At 50.6% G+C, this 21,486-nt stretch overlaps 2 protein-coding genes across 7 annotated transcripts in view; one reads left to right on the top strand and one right to left on the bottom strand.

Moving 5' to 3' along the window:
• Positions 1-3,554, bottom strand: part of SLTM (SAFB like transcription modulator) — a 48,766-nt gene extending 45,212 nt beyond the window's left edge. For 2 of the 4 annotated variants that reach the window (XR_008311461.1, XM_053272583.1), the window contains exon 1: positions 3,131-3,554. Coding sequence is in view for 3 of the 4 variants with exons in the window: in XM_053272583.1 (XP_053128558.1) it covers positions 3,131-3,319 (189 nt within the window). In the remaining variant the exon portion in view is untranslated. The remainder of the gene's footprint in view (positions 1-3,130) is intronic. The other 2 variants (XM_053272584.1, XM_053272582.1) reach the window with 2 other exon arrangements.
• An 11,320-nt stretch (positions 3,555-14,874) lies between these two features.
• RNF111 (ring finger protein 111) overlaps positions 14,875-21,486 on the top strand; it is a 38,298-nt gene continuing 31,686 nt past the window's right edge. The window contains exon 1 of one of the 3 annotated variants that reach the window (XM_053273027.1): positions 14,875-14,979. The gene's annotated coding sequence lies outside the window, so the exon portion shown is untranslated. Of the gene's footprint in view, positions 14,980-15,152; positions 15,301-15,348; positions 15,767-21,486 lie in introns of those variants that run through there. The other 2 variants (XM_053273026.1, XM_053273025.1) reach the window with 2 other exon arrangements.

Genomic DNA, 21,486 nt, shown 5'->3' with positions numbered 1-21,486 from the left:
CTGATTAGTAACAAAGAATGGATCACAACACTATATTAAGTTCAGCCATTTCAAAGTTGTAACTATAAGTTGTAACTATACCCAGGAAGTGTTTGAGGGGTAAGTATGTTTTCCTGATTCACCAAGTCCTCCAATAAAAAAAATTTACACTTAAAGCTTTTAATTTGTTTCAGTAAAACAATTGAAGTCCATCAAGTGTCTTTATTGATACCCCCCATCGAATATTTCAGCTTGGCTACTTGAATAACCTTTGAGATACAGGATAGGAAAGTAATATGGTGGAGGTGAGGGGTTTTTTATTGTATAAAAATAGGCCAAAAAATCTATATTAGGCCACAATCTATTTACAGCATAAGGAAAATGAGTATAGGTTTTTTAAAAAGAAAAAAATGAAAAAATTATGTAAGCGATGCAATTTGTATGGGAAATTTTCAAATTCAAAATTTTCCAAAAAAAACATCCCTGCACAAATTCAAGTGAGTACAGCCACAGCTTAGAACAGAACAGAATTGACACAAGCCATCATACAGCCACATAACTGCACCTGAAGTTCTCCTCACTAGTCTAATACACAGAGCATTACCAATGCCCCCTCTGCCCCCATTTATCACACCTGATGTGTGATTTAAAATGTTTCATGATACAGGCAACCAAGTTTCATCCTGGGATAGTCTGGTCATTGGTCTGGGCTCTGTCAATTGGCTTACTGAGTGTTTGTAGCAAGTTGTCACAAGCCTAAATTCATCTGTAAAAATGAAGGCGGGGGATAGAGGAAGGTACAGCAGTCACAAGAAGGGGAATAAAAGCCCATCACTGAGTGCAATGCATTCTGCAAATTAAAAACACTACAGGGACAACAGACCACTGCCACTCAACAGCAGTTCAGACCCATCAACCTCAAACTACTGAAAGTGTCTAAAGCAGATGACTATCTCGCACATCTCAGCCCAAACTGGTATTTGGCCCGAGCACATCAGGGATTGCAACCTTAAGTCAAACTGTGATTTATCCAGCCCTTTAAAACTTAAACATGTTACACTTCTTAAGTCACTGATCCAGCCTAAGACAAGTGCTTCCAAGTGCACTGTGTCTCTTTGTACCCATCCTGAATGTTTTTGCTGTTCCAATACTAAATAAGTATAGTAATATACTTGTATGTAAGAGAGAGAATGGATTGTTCCTTGTTAGAAGTGAGAATTCTAAAAAGCATTATTCTTAGCACCGCAGTAACCTCTTATGGCCAGTAGAGGCATGAGGAGTTATGTTAATTGGTGTCTCTTGGTTAGTTAAGAGTCAGTCAGAATTCTTCAGTTATTGTTGAAGGCTACTGCCTGTTTGTGTATGTTTTCCAATGGCTCTCTTTTAGCATGTGATGTTTTACTTTAATAAATCTTTGGTTTTCCAACTCAAGCCAATGTCTCCAGATAATCTCTTGGGCTAAGCACCTTTACCAGCAGAGCATGCTCAGCTGTGTCAGAACTTCTCACACCCCTCAACATTTCTAACGTTTGCTTTCAAATTTGCAAGCTGTTTTGGAAATTGCTTTTCCATAAGAAGTACAATATATGCCCAAATAAAGATTACAGACATTTCAGTAGGAGAAACAGTGCACAAGTTTTATTCTTCTCCCCAAGGAATGGCTGATGCTCAACCCTTCCACTGAGATCAGAGGGCCACAAAAAGGCTTTATCTTGGGCTGGGCCACAGCCATGGGGCTGAATGCACCTTCCTTGCTTTGTATAGGAACATCGGAAGCTGCTGTAGTCAGTCAGATCCTTGGTCCATCTAACTGAGTATTACTGACACACTGACTGGCAGTAGCTTCTCCCAGGTTTCAGGTAGGAGCCTTTCCCAGCCCCACCTGGAGATGCTGCCAGGTAGTGAATCTCAGCATGCAAGTCTTACAGTGGACATGCCAAAATTAATGTCAGGGAATGCCCACTGAAATGAACTAGTTCTTTCCAAATGGCCACAGAAATGTATGGAATTTCAGAAAATCCTATGGCTTTGGTTCCTTCTCAATGGCCATTAGTTTTCATACATTCCCTGGAGTCGACATGATCAGACCACATGGTGTCAGCCTAGACGGCTAGGAACACACAAAGATGCCTTATACGAAGTCAGCCTCTTGGTCCAGCCAAGTCGGTATGGTCTGCGCTGTTCGGCGGCAGCAGCTCTCCAGGGGCCCAGGCTGCAGGAGGAGCCTCTCCCAGCCCGAACTGCTGCCAGGGAGTGCAGCTGGGACCCGCTGCAATGCATTCAAGCACGGAGCCATGACCCCACCCAGAGCCGCTCTTTCCCCTGGACTTCGGGGCCGGGGTCCAGGGCCTCCACACCCCTCGGGGCCCCCCCAATCCTCAGTCGGTTCGGGGTGGTGTGGTGGCCACGCCGCGGGCCTGGGCTGTGCCGGGTGCTGCAGAGGCGGAAGGAAGAGGAGAGAAATCTGCGGGGTGGGGAGATGGTCAGCTGCGCCTTGAAAGGCAGCTTTGCAGAGAGGGGCCTGCTTTACGGTCGTCCATTCCTGCGAGCCCCGTTGCTGTTCGGGCCCTCGAGAACCCACGTGTTGAAAATACTGCGCGTGCTTCAAGGGGTGTGGGGGGGCGGGGGGATGATGCTTAACTCGCAGTGGGGTGGAGGAATCCCTCCAAAGGCCTTTAGCCTCCAGGACGCCCTGGGCGCACATCCGGCCCCACCCCCGGGGGAGGCCCCGGAGGCCCCCGCCACCCGCAGGCAAGCCAAGGCGCCCTCACTCCCCTCGCTCCGGCTGTTTCTTCACCAAGGGCGCCATTCACGCCGGCCAGGCCAAGGGCGAGCAGCACCTTCTTCGCAGAAAGGCGGCTCAAAAGCGAGCGAGCGAGCGAGCTGGGGAGAGGAGGCGGCGCGGCCTCGCCGAGGAGCAGCAGAGCGGGAGGCGCGCGCCGTTCTCGGGCAGGAAAGGAGCCCAAGGCGGGGACGGGGCCTTCTGCTGGCAGGAGCACGAGGAGGAATCGGGGAAAGGAGGAGGAGGAGGAGGAGGAGGAGAGCGGAGGGCCACCCAAGCGAGAGGCCACCCGGCCGGCCTGCCCTCCCTCCGCAGCCGGCCTCGCGTAGCGCCCGCGCCTGCCACCCCCGCCCCCCGCCGGCTGCCGACCTGCTTGAGGCGGGCGATGAGGACGGTCTTGACGCCGGCGACGTCCAAGTTGCGCCGCTTCAGCTCCGACTTGAGGTCGATGACGCGCAGCTCCGTGATCTTCTTGCTCTCCGTCAGGGCGGCGGCCGAGGCCGGAGAGGGGGAGGCGGCAGCGGTGGCCATGGACGGCGCGGCGGCAGCGGCGGCCATTTTAGAGCAACAGCCGCTTCAGCCGCTCATCTCGCGCAGGAGGAGGAGGAACGGCACCCATCCCCCACCGCTCCCAGCAAGCGCTGCTGATTGGCTGCCTCGCTTGTCAGCCTTCTCGGCGCGCGGCGTTTGCCAGAGAACCCGGATGGAGCAGCAAGATTGGCGCGGCGAGGTGCAGCGGACAGCGCATGTGCCTCCACTGGTGGCTCCGCCCCAGGGCTTGGCTCCTCCTCTTTATTTCCTCCCGGCCGGCTCCGGTGGACTTCCCTCTTTCTTAGGAATGGCGATTCCTCTTTTTATGGATCGGGGGAGAGCAACTGGCCCTCTCCATCCCCAGCAGCACAGCATCCCTCCAGGGGCGGCTGCTTCTGCCTGTCCTCGGTTTCTTTTTTGGACTGTGAGCCCTTTGGGGACAGGAAGCCATTTTATTTATTTATTTATTTATATCTCTGTAAACTGCTTTGGGAGCTTCATTCAATCAGTCCGTCAATCTCATTGAAGGGGTGATTACATAAAAGAGCAAATATTAAAAGTCTGTGGATAAATGACTAAGTACAAGATAGTAAAATTCAAAATAAAACTATGGTTATAAAGGAGTAAATATTAAAAGCCTGTGGGTGAATAACAACACAAGTGATGTGTTTTAGAAAACCAAAGTAACTCCATTTTACTTAGAAAACTTCAGTCTGACTTAAAGTAACCCCAGCCCAGCTCAGGGCCATCACAGCCTCTCATGATCAACGTCATTATCTCTCTCCACTAAATTGTATCTAAGAAAACTTGGTTCTCACAGGATTCTCACTGTTCTTTGCTGACAATTAAGAAAACAGGATGTAACCAAATAAGGAGTAATCACCAGATGAACAATGAATCATTCGCATGCGTACTAGATACTTAGTCCACCATTTTGTTGCCACGTATACTATGTCTAGGGTGTCAGCATCATTCAGATTGTCTGTATAAATGTAAGATGCACCTATAACCAATTTGCATTCAGTGCAGAGCCGAAGCCCACTGATTACCTGTTGCAACTGCAGTGCAATAAAAGCCTCTAAAGTATTCCCACTGAGTCTGTTTGATTGGCTAAAAGGCGGACCCAGGGACGAACCGAATTCACATCACAAGCATATACTAAAAAGCTATTAAAAATCAGGAGATAAAATTAAGAGCATCATAGAAAGAGGCAAAAATGCATTATAAAGTCCTCAAAGATGCATTTAAAAAAGTTATTAAAAGACATGGTCATGATAGACGTTTTAGGGCAGGGTAACAAGCCAGAACGCTGTAGAGCAGTTAGGAGTGCAGGGCTGCTCGGAATGTCTCTGAGGCGGCCCAGGCACAGGGCAGGCTGAAATAAGTCCATAAAGTCAGTTGCTGGACAGGAGAACACGATCAACCGCTGGATTTTAATCGCTGCCACAGAGAACCTGGCAGCTCGGTAGGTGATGTCGGAGCTGAGTCGGAAAGCAGTAGGGAGGTGTCAAATGGGTCCGTATGATCTGGGCTTATCTGGAGATGGCCTATAAAGAAGCCCTGCAGCAGAGGGAGAGACCACCTGCTTCCCAGATAGCCCCAGGGTAAGAGACTGGTGTGAGCTGTCTGTTGCGGCTGCTGCTGTTGAATGCCCCTTCCTGACCTGTGGGACTGTGGCCTCTGGCAGTGGCTGCTTTGCCCAGGAGTGACTCAGCAGGCCCTGCTTTCCATCTGATCAGGGTGGTCATCATCTCTGGGCCTATAAAGAGACACTGCTTGTGGCGGTGTGCCTGCCACCGGCAAGGTCGCCACTGTGTAGCAGAAATCCCCCGGGGTTCTGAGTGAGAGACTGACACCAGCAGTTGAGAGAAAGCAGAATTTATTGCCAGCAATTGATCTCAGTGGAATAGATTCCAAAGCCTGAGATCCAGATTACATCGTGACTTCAGCTTTTATACTCACATTAATTTACAAATAGTGGATACAATCCTCATTGGTCAGCATCACTAAATCGTCATTTTACAATTATTACCAATCAGACAATATTCCATACTAACTATAATTAAGCATTCCTCCCCTTCCTTCATCTTGTTCCAACTATTCCACTCCTTGCCAGATGTGTCCTTGAAGGCCTGCTGACCAGCGCTTTGCTATCTACAGATATCAAACCGGGGCCCCTTTCCACATACCAGCGGGAGACAGATTTATTGTGCAGTTAGCAAGTTGCAATTAGTGCAGTTTGGTAATACAGACCCTTTTAACCATTTCTTGACCACCACAAACCTGAGTCTGCCTCATTCCCCCCTTTGCCGCCCTTGGGCGGCACTCACAACTCATTGTCCTTTCTGGACAGTGCTTGGTACAAAGGCAGGAGATGAACAGCTGTCTTTCGTTCTACCATTGACTCAAGGGCCTGTCGCCCTGAAGAGAGAAGCAAGGGTAATGTACAAGATACCAACATACAGCCCAGCAACAATATCAGAATTCCCCCCACCATTGTTTTCAAACCTCCCAAGCACTCAAACCAGTCAGAGGTGTCTAGGCCCTGCCAGGTCTGGGCAGGAACATGTGCTAGTTTGCGCATGCGATCAGTGATCTCCTCTATGGCTTTCCCTTGGTCATTGATCTGGATACAACAATTGGAGAGACTGAATTTGCCACATACCCCGCCCTCCATTGCTAGCAGATAGTCAAGTGCTAGGCGGTTCTGGTACACTGCCGTGCGGAGCTGGGTGTTAGTTTTGGCTAGGAGGCTGAGAGCCAGGGAAGTCTCATTTGTGATAATCTCTAACACTGCTTGTAGCCTGATAATGCGGTTGAGCATGTATATGGGAGTTCAGTACCCGTAGGTCCCGTCTTGAGCCCAAGTGGCGGGCCCATAATACTGTATTATCCGCTCTGGGGGCCATTCATTGTCCTTCCAGTTTCCTATCCTCAGAGGTGACCCAAGACTCCGCTTGGTCCGCCCTTGGCTCTCATAGACTGGGACCCCTAGACGTTTACCTGCCCTGATGGGTAGGAGGAAAAAGCTGGGTTTGATTGTGCCCAGCACGCAGGTTCCTGCCCAAGTTGGAGGCAAACTGACATAGGCAGCTGTCCCACAGATCCAATATAGGTGGTCCGGAGCCTCCCAAGAGCTGGAGGTCCCGCAAGGGTCCTCCCAGAGATCATACAGGCTCTTCTGGGTAGACTGATTATAAGGGTTGGGGGGGTCTTAGAGCCTGCATGATTGAAGTCCATCCACTTCCTAGTGGTGTTGCAGACCATCCCTGCCTCACAGGCCAGGGCCCCCATGGAGATGTTATATTTCTGCCCAGCCGGGCAAATAAAACATCTGGACCCTATGATGGAGTTCTGGAGGACCCACCGGGTGGGACACTGATGATCTGTCCATGTTAGATTTGGGCTTCTGCTTATGTTGACATAATCCACCTCCCGCGCCTCCCAGGGCCACTGTTCGCCCATCTTGGTGCCTGCACAGACATAGCAGTTGGTCACACTCAAGCTTAGGGCTACTCGCCCTGCTAAGTCCACAAACAGGTTCTTGGTAACAGCTGGCACCTCCATGACTGTGCCCATTTCCTTCCAGAACGTAGTGTGGACAAGGTGTTCAGTGGGTTTCTCCCAGTCCCCTTTCATCAGAAACCGGACTCGGCTGATTGGATCTCTGGCCCCAGAGACATGGATTCCCATGCTAACCTCAGCCTCATAATTTCCTTCTCCTACTGGCACCCAGGAACTCTTGGCCTGTTTGGGAGTGATCCTGAGGCAGAAGGGGGTGCAGCAGTGGTGTCTGCAGTCTGGTTTTGTCTGGCCGTGGGTAATCTTGCCTCCCAAGGCATTCACCCACCCCTGGCGATTCGTGTCCCACCTTCCAGACCATGCTGGGGCCCTGTTCAGAGTAGTCCTAAGGAAGCCTACATAGAACCTGGCTGTGCGGTAGGTCCTTTCCCATTCTACCCCCCCACACACACACACAATATACCCCAGCGGGGTCCTGGTCTGTGGCATGACAGGTGTCGAAGCAAAGGGTCAAAGGCTTGTCCTGGCCATGGGAGGGCACGGTGGTATACCTCAGGAGTTGGCTATAGGCGGTAGCTCCCAGCCCCAAATTTGGCCCGTACAACTGGAGCTGCCACTTGGCCCGCCTGCCTGGGGTGTGGCAGACTACGGAGCTGGCCTCTGTACACACCCGGTAAGTGGTGTTAGCGTGGCGGCAGGTTGAGCTAGTGCCATTGCAGCTGTATGAGCTATGATAGACCAACGTCTGAGTGGTCTTCCAGCCATCAGTAGTAATCCGCAAGCAAGGGTTGCACCCCCCTTTGGGCCCTGACTCCTGCTCCGGGATGGACAAGCGAGGGCCCAGGACTCAGTTGTGAGGGGGAGGCCAAATCTTGGTATGACCTCTTCTAGCAGGACCCTAGTGACCTCTCTCTCCTTTCCTGTGCATGTTGGGAACGCTTCAACACCCCATGTAAGTGTAAGCAAATACAAGGACTTGGCGAACAGTCCCTGCCTGGGGAGATCAGTGAAGTCAATTTGGATATTCTCAAATGGGGCTGCCCCTACTGCCTGAGCCCCGAGGGGCACAACGGGCCCCTATCCTGGCACATGTCACGCAACGTGCACAAGCTTTTTCCACTAAGCAAACACGTTGTGGATATGTAGGGACTACTGCAGTAGCCTTGCAAGGACCATTTTTTCCATATGGGTGGACTGATGGTAGTGTTCTACCAAAGTGTGTCCCAACCTTCTGGGCACTACCGGCCTGTTGTCTGGCAGATGGAACCATCCCCTGGTCCCTGGCTCGTGACTCAGCCATCTGAGTTCATCCTCTGAGTATTGTGGGTCCCAGAGGTCTAGGGGTTTGGACAGCAGGGTCCCCTGTCGGGCTGGATCTGCTTCAAGTAGATCCTCAGCCACTCCTTGGGCTGCCTAGTCAGCCCTCTGGTTGCCTTGTGCAATCCTGCCACCACCACCCCTTTTGGTGGCCTCGGCAGTGCATAACAGCCACTTGCCGGGGACACCAAACACCCTTGGGGAGGCGGAGGATCTCCTCACCGTGTATTATCTTCTGGCCCCCTGCGTTGATTGTGACCATGGGCTCCCGTGGGCCTAAGTTGAGGGTGCCCGGTCTGTCCTAGTCTTCCTCCTAGGAGGCCAGGCCGACAAAATCTCCTGGCTCCTGCCACTGTGATGGTTGGTGGTCATCCAACACCTGTCCCTGTGGCATCCCTCTGCCACAGCTTGTGTTGTGACCACTGGGCCTCCCATCTCGGAGTTCCCGGTTTCTCTCGGGGCATTCATTCTTCCAGTGACCCTCCTCTACGTTCTGACCTGCTCCTTCTCTTGCTCATCTTTCTCATGCCATCTGAAATGGTGGCCGCCAAAAGGTTAGCCTTTTGCCTCTGGCCCTGAGCCTTTCCGCGCTCCTCTTCTCTGTTCTCCTCTTCTGTGTCTCTCCTCTCCTTCTCTTGCAGTCATCCAACACTACCTTCCTGGCTTCATAACAAGCAACTCAAGACAACATGCCAAACCTTCATTACATCACACTTCCCTTCCCTTCCCTTTAACCAGCCTCCTTCCATCTACCTTCCAACAACACATGCACCAAGTAAATCTCCTGAAGCATCTCTATCTCTCTGCAACTTCCAAATGAACCTACGCCAGCCTTCTGCAACTTACACCTCCCATTTTAAGATTTAACCTTCATCACTGCTGAATGAAAAAACAAAAGGGAAAAGGGCAAATGGTCCTAGCCTGCTTGTATGGGCCTCTGCCCTCATGGCCACAGAAAGGGTCCCAGTCTATGAGAGCCGAGGGCGGACCAAGCGGAGTCTTGGGTCACCTCTGAGGATAGGAAACTGGAAGGACAATGAATGGCCCCCAGAGCGGATAATACAGTATTATGGGCCCGCCACTTGGGCTCAAGACGGGACCTACGGGTACTGAACTCCCATATACATGCTCAACCGCATTATCAGGCTACAAGCAGTGTTAGAGATTATCACAAATGAGACTTCCCTGGCTCTCAGCCTCCTAGCCAAAACTAACACTCAGCTCCGCACGGCAGTGTACCAGAACCGCCTAGCACTTGACTATCTGCTAGCAATGGAGGGCGGGGTATGTGGCAAATTCAGTCTCTCCAATTGTTGTATCCAGATCAATGACCAAGGGAAAGCCACAGAGGAGATCACTGATCGCATGCGCAAACTAGCACATGTTCCTGCCCAGACCTGGCAGGGCCTAGACACCTCTGACTGGTTTGAGTGCTTGGGAGGTTTGAAAACAATGGTGGGGGGAATTCTGATATTGTTGCTGGGCTGTATGTTGGTACCTTGTACATTACCCTTGCTTCTCTCCTCGGGGCGACAGGCCCTTGAGTCAATGGTAGAACGAAAGACAGCTGTTCACCTCCTGCCTTTGTACCAAGCACTGTCCAAGGTTGGTTGGCACTGCTCCCCAAGTTCAAAGAGCTAGCAGGACAGCTGGAACGGGAAATAGCGATTAAGTTCCAAGTCCCCTTCCACTGTAATGACCTCCCAACGTTACTTCTTCTGTTCCCCACCACCACCGAAATTGCTGCCCCATGATTAGTGGATATGCTCCCTGTCTCCCCATCTCCAGATAAGCCCAGACACATTTATAAAAAGAATTAAAACAAAATCACCCAGGACTAATTAAAACAGAAGCCACATTAAATACCCACCCACATGTGAATTCTTGGCCAGGAAGCCTGGCCCTGGCCCTGGCCCTGGCCCTGGCCCTGGCCCTGGCCCTCACTCTCCCCCAAAGTTGCTCCTGAAGAGGGCAACCCCCTTTGGTACCACCTCCAGCTCTTGGGAGGCTCCGGACCACCTATATTCGATCTGTGGGACAGCTGCCTATGTCAGTTTGCCTCCAACTTGGGCAGGAACCTGCATGCTGGGCACAATCAAACCCAGCTTTTTCCTCCTACCCATCAGGGCAGGCGAACGTCTAGGGGTCCCAGTGGTACATCTGCTGGTAACCTCCAGACTGGATTACTGCAATGTGCTCTATATTGGGCTGCGCTTGTATGTAGTCCGGAAACTACAATTGGTCCAGAATGCGGCTGCCAGGTTGGTCTCTGGGTCATCTTGGAGAGACCATATTACTCCCATATTGAAGGAGCTACACTGGCTCATATGTTTCCGGGCAAAATACAAGGTGTTGGTTATAACCTATAAAGCCCTAAATGGCTTGAGCCCTGGGTATTTAGGAGAACGTCTTCTTCGTCATGAACTCCACCACCCATTGAGATCATCAGGAGAGGTCAGTCTGCAGTTCCCACCAGCTCGTCTGGTAGCTACTCAGGGATGGGCCTTCTCTGCTGCTGCCCCGAGGCTTTGGAATGCACTCCCTAGTGAAAGAAGAGCCTCCCCATCTCTGACAGCTTTTTAAAAGTCTTTGTAAACACATCTCTTCACCCAGGCTTTTAATTAATGTTGTTTTAATGGTTTAAATGCTGTTTTAAAATATTGTTTTAAAAATTGTAAATTGTTGTAATGTTTTGAACTTTTTGTTTTTGTTTTAACTAATGTTTTACTTTTTCTGTTTTTATTTTGTTGTAAACCGCCCAGAGATGTAAGTTTGGGGCGGCATAAAAATATGTTAAATAAATAAACAAATAATGTAATAGTGGTAGAATGAGGCTGGAGGGGATATCCTTGTAAAACGAGCACCGAAGGAGGACGTGCTCGGTTGTTTCTACTTGCCCAGAATCTCAAGGGCAATGTCGTTCCGGAAATGGGATCTTCCTGTAACGTCCCTCAAGCACTGCTGAGGGGAGGGCATGGCAGTGTGCCAGTGTGAAGGCCCTCCTGTGCTTTGGAACTTGCAGCTGAGTTAGGTAAGCCACAGGAAAGGCAGAATATCTGAGTCCCTCACTGGTGGGGAAATTCAGAGCCCTGCCTATATCAGTTTGACGCTCTGTGTCCGCAATGCACTGTTTGATGAGAGCCTTGGCCGGATCGTCACCCATGCTACCTAAGAGGTGAGGGGATAGGCCCAGGGACAGTAATTTAGTCCTTATTGACCGTTTCCAGCTGGATTGGAAGTCATCGCTCAGGGTTAGGGGGGCAAGACCAAAGGGGCAGCAAGTTAAACCTGAGCCAGTAGTGGAGTATGGTAATCCAGACCCTTGCCTCCACTTTCATCGGGCCAGTCTCCAATCGCAGGCAGGGTAATATTAGAGACATGTCTTAGGACTTGAAGGGCTGCTCTTAAGACCTTTGATTGCATGCACTCCAATGGAGGGAAGTTGGAGAAGGGACCCTGGTGGGCACTGTAGAGAAGCTGTGCTAGTGGCTTGGCTTCGTACAGTTTACGTGCTGCAGGGATGTAATGGTAAAGATGACAGAATAACTCCTCTGCCTGTTTAAAGCAACATAGTCCCCATGTGCCCTTCTGGTGCCAGTGGTGTGAAGGACTGCTCCCAAATACTTAAAGCAAGGAACCTGTTCAATCTTGTGCCCATCTATATGCCAAGAGCAAGTCTTGGGCCTTTTGGCAAAGGCCATGATTTTGGTTTTATGGTAGTTCCGTTCCAGTAGATCTTCCTTGCAATGTTGTGCCAAGGCCCTCAGTGCTCGTTTAAGACCAGTGAGAGTATTGCTGCATCATCTGCATATAGTAGGGTGGAAAGCTTTGGGAGCTTTTGTTGGAAAGCGTGATATAAATATTCATAGTCATGATTGGTTGGCTGTCATGCCACTGCCACCCTCTCAGATTCGCAGTCAGTATTCCCAGTGTCACACCTGTAGCCTGATCCTGTGTGGCTTTCTTGGAAGTTCAGCAGTGGAGGCGGGTTCCTCCAGGAGAGCACCAACGTGTTCATAGGAACATAGGAAGCCAACATATACCGAATCAGACCCTTGTTCCATCTGGCTAGGGAGAGGAGAACTGGTCTTGTGGTCGCAAGCATGACTTGTCCCCTTACCTAAGCAGGGTCTGTCCTGGTTGCAGATGAATGGGAGACTAGAAATGTGAGAACTGGAAGAAATTCCCCTCGGGATGGAGCCACTCTGGGAAGAGCAGAGGGTTTCAAGTTCCCTCCCTGGCTTCTCCAAGATAGGGCTGAGAGAGATTCCTGCTTGCAACCTAAGGGGACAAGTCATGCTTGCTCTCACGAGACCAGCTCTCCTCCAAATTTCTATCCACATTTGTGCCATGTGCCACTTTTATTATGTGTTTGTGCAGTTGATATGGAGTAGGGTTTTGGTAGTTGCTTAAAAAGAAATTGAAAATGAAAATCATTTCCTTTCAATCTTCATAACCTTCCATTATTAGTATATTATGAGATCATTGTTTGAGTAGTCAGAGGCATTGATTGACTCAGACTGAAGCCTGCTTAAACAGTATATGGAGGTATCAGTATATGGAGGTCCAGGATTGAGGCCCTAGAGAGACTATGCCAAGCTTAAAACTATGTACTATTCTAACCAAAAGGACAATGAAAATAGAATTATTCTTTTTAATTTGGCAAAGATGCAATGAAAAGCTATTAATCTTAACAAAAACTGTTATCTTGCAATAAGCCTACACTATTTGCATCAGAGGTTTCTTTAAATCAAAATATATTATGCAAAACTTGGAGTTTAGACACTCTCTCTCTCTTTCCATATCTGGAAGCCCCTCATGATGCAAGGCCTAAATCCAGCTCTGCATCTGGCTGTTACAAAGCCGTGCAAAACCAACACAGCAAAGAAGAAATACTCGTTTTCCCTCCCCTCTTGATTTTGACTAAACAAAAGTGCACGGGCTGGGGGTTCGGGTGGTGTGCGATAGAAAAACAGAGTTTGAATAAGCCCCGGAGTACATTGGATTGCAGCCATGACCTGGCCCAATCCAGAACCATCTTTACTCAGAAATAAATCCTGCAGTTTGAGGGAAAGCAGCAGAGTCTTGCAACCGTTTAAAGGTGAACAGATGCACTGATACAATAAGTGGTTTGTCTTTAAGGTGCCACAAGACACTCTGTCATTGTATGCTCCCACGGCTCCTACTCTCTGGATGTTTTGACTCTACTCCAGGGATGGCCAGCCTGAAGCTCTCCTGCTTCTGTTGGGACATGACTCCCATTTGTCACGGCTGGAGAGCCTCCAGCCGTTCAGTGGGGTTTATTCTCAGGTGAGAATGCATAGGATCACAGCCTTACAGCACAAACCTGACCATGTTTACTCAGAAGTAAATCCCACTGGGATTAATGGTATCTATTCCCTAGTGAATGTAACTAAATGGTCCTTGCATTTCCCAAGGCCTTAATTCTTTAGGGTGCTTAGAAAAAGTCTAAATCCAAGCTGAATTCAGGGGGACTTTCCTGAATGAAATGTAGCAATCCCACAGAAATCTTGATATGTGACTATTTCTGAGCAAACATGGGTGGGTTTGGGCCACCACATTCTTCTTTACAGCATGCGCCTATGTTCCTTTACTCCCAAGGGGGCTTTTTCCTTTGCGTTTAGTGTTGCAGTTAAGCTGTCATCCTAAAAACTTTCTAGAAAGTAAGCCTGTTAGGCTCAGAGGGATGTATTAAGTAGCATAAGGGCTGCTCTCCTGCCCCACATTTTACCTAGGAAAAACAAAATGGGATTCATGACATTTTCAATACGGGGAAGAGGCAGTGTCAATTATTAGTTACAGAAGTTCTGGATTGTACAGTAATTGTTCTATTTTTATTTCCATACCAATTTTCGGTGGAAAAAGTCCTCAAAGTGGTTCATATAAAAATTCTTTATTAATAATAAAACAACAGTGATATATTTAAAGCTACCATTTTCAAAGTTAGCATTTCTTTCTTTTTACATTCTCACTAATAATTTTCTTTCCTCGTTTTGAACCTGAGGATATTTTCGCTCTATCCTCCCAGAAGTCTAATAGGTCCTTTGAGGGCTCCCCATTCGAGGCACCCTTAGCTGGGGTGTAAGTCCCCTTGAACACTAGGGCAGGGATTTTCAGACTGGGGTTCCCAAATGTTGTTGGGCTACAACTCATGATGGGAGTTTTATTTATTTATTTATTGTTAAATTTATATACCGCCTTTCATTAAAGCAATCCCAAGGCAGTTTACAGCAAAAAATTTAAACACAAGATGGTAAAGAAGACACAATATGAGTAAACCGGCAGCAGCTGCAAGAACACCTCTCCTTCTGCATTTTAATTAAATGTGAGTTTCCAAAGCGTGTTAACGTCTTCCCTGGGCTCCCCCCTCCCTACAACAACCCTGTGAGGTAGGTCGACACTGATTTTTAAAAAAAATTAATCGAATGTTGCTCAGGGCCACCTGGCGGGATTCGAACTCAGGTTCCCCAAAGGCCAACCCCCCCCCCCCCGCCGCTGACGATCGCCGGCGCCCGTCAGGCCGCCGACCCGAGTGAACCGCCCAGCGGCCCGAGCGACGTGACAATACCCCCCCCCCGCCGCAAGCCGCCGCGTGGCCCCCTTCCTCCCCGCCCCGCATCAAGCGCCCGCAGAAGGACCCCCGGGCTGCTCTCTGCAGCACACAGGCGGCCGCGCTCTCCTCCAGCCGGTAGGTGGCGCGCCGCAGCGGCCAGGAGGAGCGGCGAAAGGCGCAGGGCGTCGCTTCTCTCCCTCGGGGGCGGGCCAAACCGTTGCAGTCTTGGTGGTTTTTCCACTACACTTCCGATTTCGCCCTTCTCTGCGTGGTGGTAAATACTCCTCTGTCTTCAGCTAGGGCTGGCTCGCAAAGCGGTTTCCATTCAGTGAGACTTAACGCGCCCTCTGCTACAGCATGGGAGACACGGGAGGGAGGGAGGGGGGCGCTACCCGTACTAGGGCTTTAATGCGCGCGCACACACAAACACAAGCGACCAACCACCTCAGAGGCCCCTTGAGCCTGCCAGGAGGGCGGCGATGGCGGCGGCTCCCTTCCCTTTCTGGATCCCTCGGGCAATGTTTATTTTTAACGACTGAGGGGAGACGCAGTCTCCCTCTCGGCAGCTTGGCCGGGCTTCCACCCAGTACCGGAGGTGTGTGCTGCGCGCTAACGACCTACCCTCTTTGGGCCCACCGGGTGGGGTTGGGTTGAGGGAGCGCGGCTGCGCTTTGCGGTCTTGCCGGAAAGCGCTCCGGAGTGTCGTGTGTTTGCGCCCGCGGAGGGAGCGAGAGAGGGCGGAGGGAGCGGCTGGCTGAGGCGGCGGCGGGCGAGGAAGAGCGAGCGGGAGGGGAGGCAGGCAGGCGGAGGAGGGGGGCCGCGCAGCAAGCGACCCCGCCCGCCCGCCCGCCCGCCCCACTCCTCCTCGCGGGCCCCGACGGAGGAGGCCTGGCGGGGCGAGGAGCAGCAGCAGCAGGAAAAGGACGCCGCTGCGCCGAGCGGGGAAGAGGAGGAGGAGGAGGAGGAGGAGCGGGGTCCGGCGGCGCCTGCTGGGCCTGGCCAGGCCGCTGCGCCCCGGTCTCTGCCCGGGCGGCCCTGGCGCCCCCGCCTCCGCGCCTCAGGTAGGTCGGCCGGCCGGCGGGAGGAAGGGGCGGCGGCGGCGGCAGCGCAGAGGCAGCTTCGGCGCCGGGCTGGGGGCTGGGCTGGCCTCTCCCGGCCTCTCCCCTCCCTCGGAGCTCAGCGCTGGGGGAGTTGGGCGGGGGGGGGGCGAGTAACACTAATTGGTTGGTTGATGAAGTGCCGTCAAGTCGGTGTCGACTCTGAGCGGCCACATCGAGAGATTCTCTCCAGGATAACACTAGTCGCCTCTTGGGATTAAAAAGGTGCTGCTAACGTGGCCGCCTCGCCGTGTGTGGAGCTTCAGAGAGAGGGAGTCTGAAGCCGCGGTCAGGAGAGCCCGCCCCGAGGAGCCTGCAGCGAGTCGGGAGCTGGATCCTGCGGGGGCGGGGGGGCACTGACAGTGCCGCACTCGGCTCATTGCCTCCATATCCTGCCTTCGCTTGAAGGTGCCCACAGTGGCCCACATGGGTGCTTTGCTGGGGGACAGCCGTGAGAATAAAGGGGGGCGGTTGTTCTCCCCATAGCCTTGCAAGGTAGGCTCGACCAGGGGTTCCCAGCATGGGGCCCCCAGTTGATGTTGGGCCAGAGCCCCCATCATGCCAGCCACGATAGGCTTGGTAGCTGGGGCCGATGGGATTTGTACAGGGGCGTAACAAGGCTGGAGTGGGCCCAGAGACAAAATTTTAAACTGGGTCCCTCGCTGATACACACACACACTTCACAATATATAGTCATGTGACTTGCCTCTGGGGGGCCCCTCTAGGCATGGGGGTCCCCAGGCAGCTGCCTCCCCTTGCCTAATAGTAGTTACGCCCCTGGATTTGTAGTCCACCAACATCTGGGGACCCAACCTTGGGAACAACTGAGTTCGGCTGAGAGGAAAGTGATCAGAGTCCCGGAGTGAGCTTCACGCGTACGTGCAGCCTGATCCAATACATGTCTACTTGGAGCGAAGCCTCACTGAGCTCTGTGGGGTGACGGCGGCCTTCAGTTGGGATCATAGATGCTGCCATTCATAAGGAAGTAAGCCCGGTTGAACATGTTATGACCTACTACTGAGTAGACACACGTAGGATTGTACTGTTAAGCTTCCTTTCAGCTTGAGCAAATCAGTATCTCATTATAAGATTAATATAACTTTTCATCATCTATTTTCCTCTGAAAGGAGAGTGTTCAAAAATACAGTTTCTGAAGCTTGCAATATTCTCAATACTAGTTGGTCCAATAAAACAAAGCATTTTAATTGCACTCAGTTTACAAGTCCAATATGGCTACTGACATTCTGATCCTGACTTCCTTTATTCATCATCCTTTCAAACCTGGGAGGTGTAGTTGTGGTTATTTCCACTGTAGGGATGGCAACTGAGGCCTAGATTTCCCATAGCGCATTCCGTGAGAAAATATACTTATGCCGCATAAGTTACTCCCATATGTTGATTAGTTACATTTTAACAAACTTTTACTCCATCCTTTTGTTCTTTCTGTCAGTGGCTGGAGTGGGTAACCACACTCACTCACTCCTTCAGTTTTGGCTTACGGGTGGCATATAGATTTTAATGCTGGGTGATTATGTAGAGTGAGACTTGCAAGAATTCTTGTTTGTGTGTGTCAGTGGTGAGAAAATAGTTGGAGAGGAGAAGCCAGGATCTAAGGTTTAGGGGGAAACTGTGTAGGCTTCCAGTGGAAGCATTCGTAGCCTGAGTCCAATAACTGGCTCATTTAGCCCAGCATTGTCTGATTTGCAGCAGGTCTCCAAGGCTGTAAGCAGAGGTCATTTCTCATCCCCCTCCTGCCTGGTCCTTTTGGCTGGAGATGCCAGGGATTGGATCTTAGCTGGAGCTAAAGTGGAAGAGCATCCTTGGGAGAGGATTGGAGTTGGGCAAGTGTGTCTGTGTTTTGGGGATCTCAAGTGTGGCAACATGCCGGCAGGCTCTGCACTGTGTTTAGTCTGAAGCTATGGATAGTATGCTGTATTAGCGTTGAGTCGTCTTTCCCCACATAAATCCCCACAACAGAGCTTTGGTACTACTTGACAAGGAAATGTCAAAGACCATGTAGCGAGTTCAAAATATGAACTGTGGTCTTTTGGGTCTGTATCTTAGTATGTTACTCACTAGGCCATCCTGGTCCTTAGCAAACTGCTTTGTCCGAGAACATAAGAACCACTCTGCCAGATGAGACAGAAGGTCCTTCTGGTCCAGCATCCTGCTTCCCACAGTGGCCAGCCAGTGGGAAGCTCAGCAAGCAGGGCTTGAAGGCAATGGCTCTGCCCTGCTCTTGCTCCCCAGCAACTGGTGTCCAGAGACAGACTGACTCCAAATGTGGAAATCCATGATTTCCATTGCAACTAACAGCCAGCAATAGCCTTGTTCTCCATGAATGTGGAGGACAAGTGGCTTAATCCAGGGGTCAATGTGGCTAATCCGGGGGTTCTCAAATGTGGGTCCCCAGATGTTGTGGACTAACTCAAATCTTTCCCAGCCACTGGGTGCCCACGTTCGAGTACCCCTGGTCTAACTCATTTTCATGAGAAAGTGGCAGTATGAGGTAGAAGGGATCATAGGACATGTTTTGCTTGTGAATTCTGAATATTAAACAAGTCAAAATCATTTGTAAACCTTGTTGTGAAATATTTGTTTACCAAAGAGTTTGGAAATGTTTTCATTGTAATTTACATTCATCTTCTGCATTAGATTGGAGGAGTGAAGGAGATAAGAAAGGTTATGATTGCAAAAGTGCTGGAGTTATATTATGTGAGTGTGTGAGAGAGTGGGGGGAGAGAGAGAGAGAAACAGAATGGCTTTGGTGTTTCTTCTATTTTAATAAACTTTGGCTATATGCCAACTGGTCTATTCTAAAATGGTGGATTGCAGCGATGAAAAATTTGTGTGTAAGCCACTACTTAATTTGCTTTATCGCTTTTCTTTTGTGGGAAAAAGGGAATGCGATTTCAGTCATGTGACTAAAAGTCTCCAGTGGTAGTGCTACCACTTTATAGTGGTGAGATGTAACATTCTCCCCAGTCGTTAAGTACTGATCATGATTTTGGTTAACAAACCCACGAATGCCACATCTGTTATGGTGGCAGTAACACAAATTGACTGGGACTGGCTGTGAGCTGAAAAAACCCTGTGGAAGCCTACTGGGGCTCTCCTTTGAAAACAAAATGCTCACCTTGACTTTACCTTGTGTCTAAAGCAAAACTGCTGCCTCTGACGTGCTAAAGAACAAGCACGATCAGTCACACAGTCCTAGGTGAGAGCCAAACCAACCCAGAGTCTGGGTTTTCGACTGGAGGGAAGGGCTGGGTCGTCGTGTGGAAGACAGGGTTTGATCATGTCGTGTTTGTTTATTCGATTTGTTTGTTTGTTCGATTTCTATACCGCCCTTCCAAAAATGGCTCAGGGAGGTTTACACAGAGAAATAATCCTCTATAATAAAGAGCTAAGTGAGTGTCTGTGCCTTTCGTATGTTGGGGATCTGCGTCCGTGTCTCCCTGGGCTGTTCTGGGCCTGCGCAAAGCCCAGAATAGTCCAAGGGAGACACGACCGCCGACACCAGTCTTGATTCCCGCCGCGGCCGCTGCCCGCCCGCCCTCCCAGCTGCCCGAGTCCTCCTCTCCCGGCCCCACGGGCAGCCATTTTGCCCTAATCGTTGTCGTTGTTTAAAAAATTGCTGCTGCCGCCAACCGCCCTCCCAACTGCCGAGTCCTCCTTATCCCAGCCCGCGTCCGTCGGGCGATGAAAGTCCTTAATTTGAGAGGGAGAGAGGAGCTCGCAAACAGAGCTCCTCTCTGTGCAAAGGCTCTGCCCGAACTGGCGCTATGGACGCAAAGGACGCAATAGGTGTCCTTTGCGCCCAAAGTGCCAGTTCGGGAAGAGGCTTTGCAGAGAGAGGAGCTCTGCTTGCGAGCTCCTCTCTCCCTCTCAAATTAAGGACTTCCATCGCCCGACTGATGCGGGCCAGGGTAAGGAGGACTCGGCAGTTGGGAGGGCGGGCGGGCCGCGGCATTTACATGGGCCAATTTGGCCCTTAATCATGGGGGGGAGCGCAGAGGAGAAATCAGGCAGCTGGGAGGGAGGGTGGGCGTTTTGGCCCTTAATCCGGTTGGGGGGTAAAAAAACCTAGCGCCCGTTATTACAACGGGCTGAAAAATACTAGCAAATACATAAGATGGATCCCTGTCCCCAAAGGGCTCACAGTTTAAAAAGAAACATAAGACAGACCCCTGCAACAGTCACTGGAAGTACTGTGCTGGGTGTGGAGAGGGCCAGTTACTCTCCCCCTGCTCAATAAAGAGAATCACCACGTTAAAAGGTGCCTCTTTGCCAAGTTAGCAGGGGTTAGCAGTGGACAAATGGGACCCCCTTCCAGGGGGCATAATCCAGTAGACTCTCTCCGCCATCCTGTTACCATTCCAGAGGCTCCAGTTGGAGAAGATATTGGGGAATATTTTATTCATGGGCCTACCCAGATACCTATAGTTGAGCCAGGATTTGAATCTAGGATTGCCACATCGAAATCCAGTACTCTAGCCACCATGCTGCATTGCCTCTTGCTGTTCGCTTCCTGTTGGGATATGTCATTTTCTTTTTTGTCTTCTGCTTTAGCCTTCCTGTCTCATTGTACCATCTTGGATTGTGTTCCAGAGTTTACAGAGTTAGTAACAGATGGGTGTGTGTGCGTATGTGTGCATGCGCGCTCTGGTCAATTTCTCTCCCTTTTTGTTAGAGGATTGATTGGATTAGGGTACTGGAGTGACCCACTTGTGTGTATGTGAGTTCCATGGTGGGGTTTTTGAAACAGAAGTTTTTACAGCGATCCAGTTAGCTGGATGTCATCCGTGCATAGGTGGCTGAGGTCAGTCCTGTTTTCTCCAGGAGCACAAGCTGAAGCTGGCGAAAGCCATTCTGGGCTACCAGCATCACCTGGTTATCCAGGTATAGTGCCAGCTGCCAGAGTGCTCTGAAACTGTGAACTTAAGGCAAGCACAGCCCCCTCAAGGTCGAGCTGTGCACATCTCCATCCAGGCTGGCATGTTTCCCAACCCAGAACACCTGCATTTTCTCAGGGCAGGCCGGAGTGTTGTAAGACAGATGGTAGAAATTGGAGTTCAAATGAGAGCCGGCATTTCATCCCTTTCGGCTCCGTCAGTGGTTGACTTGTTCCAAGTTGAAAGTTTTGTGTATACAGGTACTGTAGTAAGATTAGAACCCAAGTCTCATGCTCAGCGGTGTGAATCTGTGGTGCCTGTTATACGTGACATCTCCACTGTAAGAACGGCATATTTTCCATGGGTTGGTAATTCAGCACCGTTATAATTTTTAAAGGCCTGCAGTCGTGTTGTCAGGGCTGATTGCTTGGGTCTTTCCCACAGAATCAGCCCCTCACATGCAGCTGCAGACCTTACTCAGTGGAAGAGCATCTGCTTTGCATGCAGAAGGTCCAGATTCAGTCCTGGGCAGCACCTCCAGATAGGGCTGGGAAAGGCCCCTGCCTGAAACCCTGGAGAAGCCGCAGCCAGTCAGTGTAGGCACCCCTGAGCTAGATGGACCAAAGATCTGACTCAGAATAAGGCAGCTTCCGGTGGCTCCTATGTTCAGCAGTTGCCATGAGCAAGGCTGTCGCAGCTGACTTCCAGGTGCAGCAGCAGCTGCTCAAGCAATGCCCTTTGTAGTCGCCCTTATGACTACTGAAATATTTTGATCACACCTGTCTCTCA

This window comes from Hemicordylus capensis, chromosome 10 (genome assembly GCF_027244095.1).
Source record: "Hemicordylus capensis ecotype Gifberg chromosome 10, rHemCap1.1.pri, whole genome shotgun sequence".
NCBI classification, from domain to species: Eukaryota; Metazoa; Chordata; class Lepidosauria; order Squamata; family Cordylidae; genus Hemicordylus; species Hemicordylus capensis.
The sequence above is the reverse complement of the archived record's forward strand: the minus strand, read 5'-3'. Positions and strand labels throughout refer to the sequence as shown.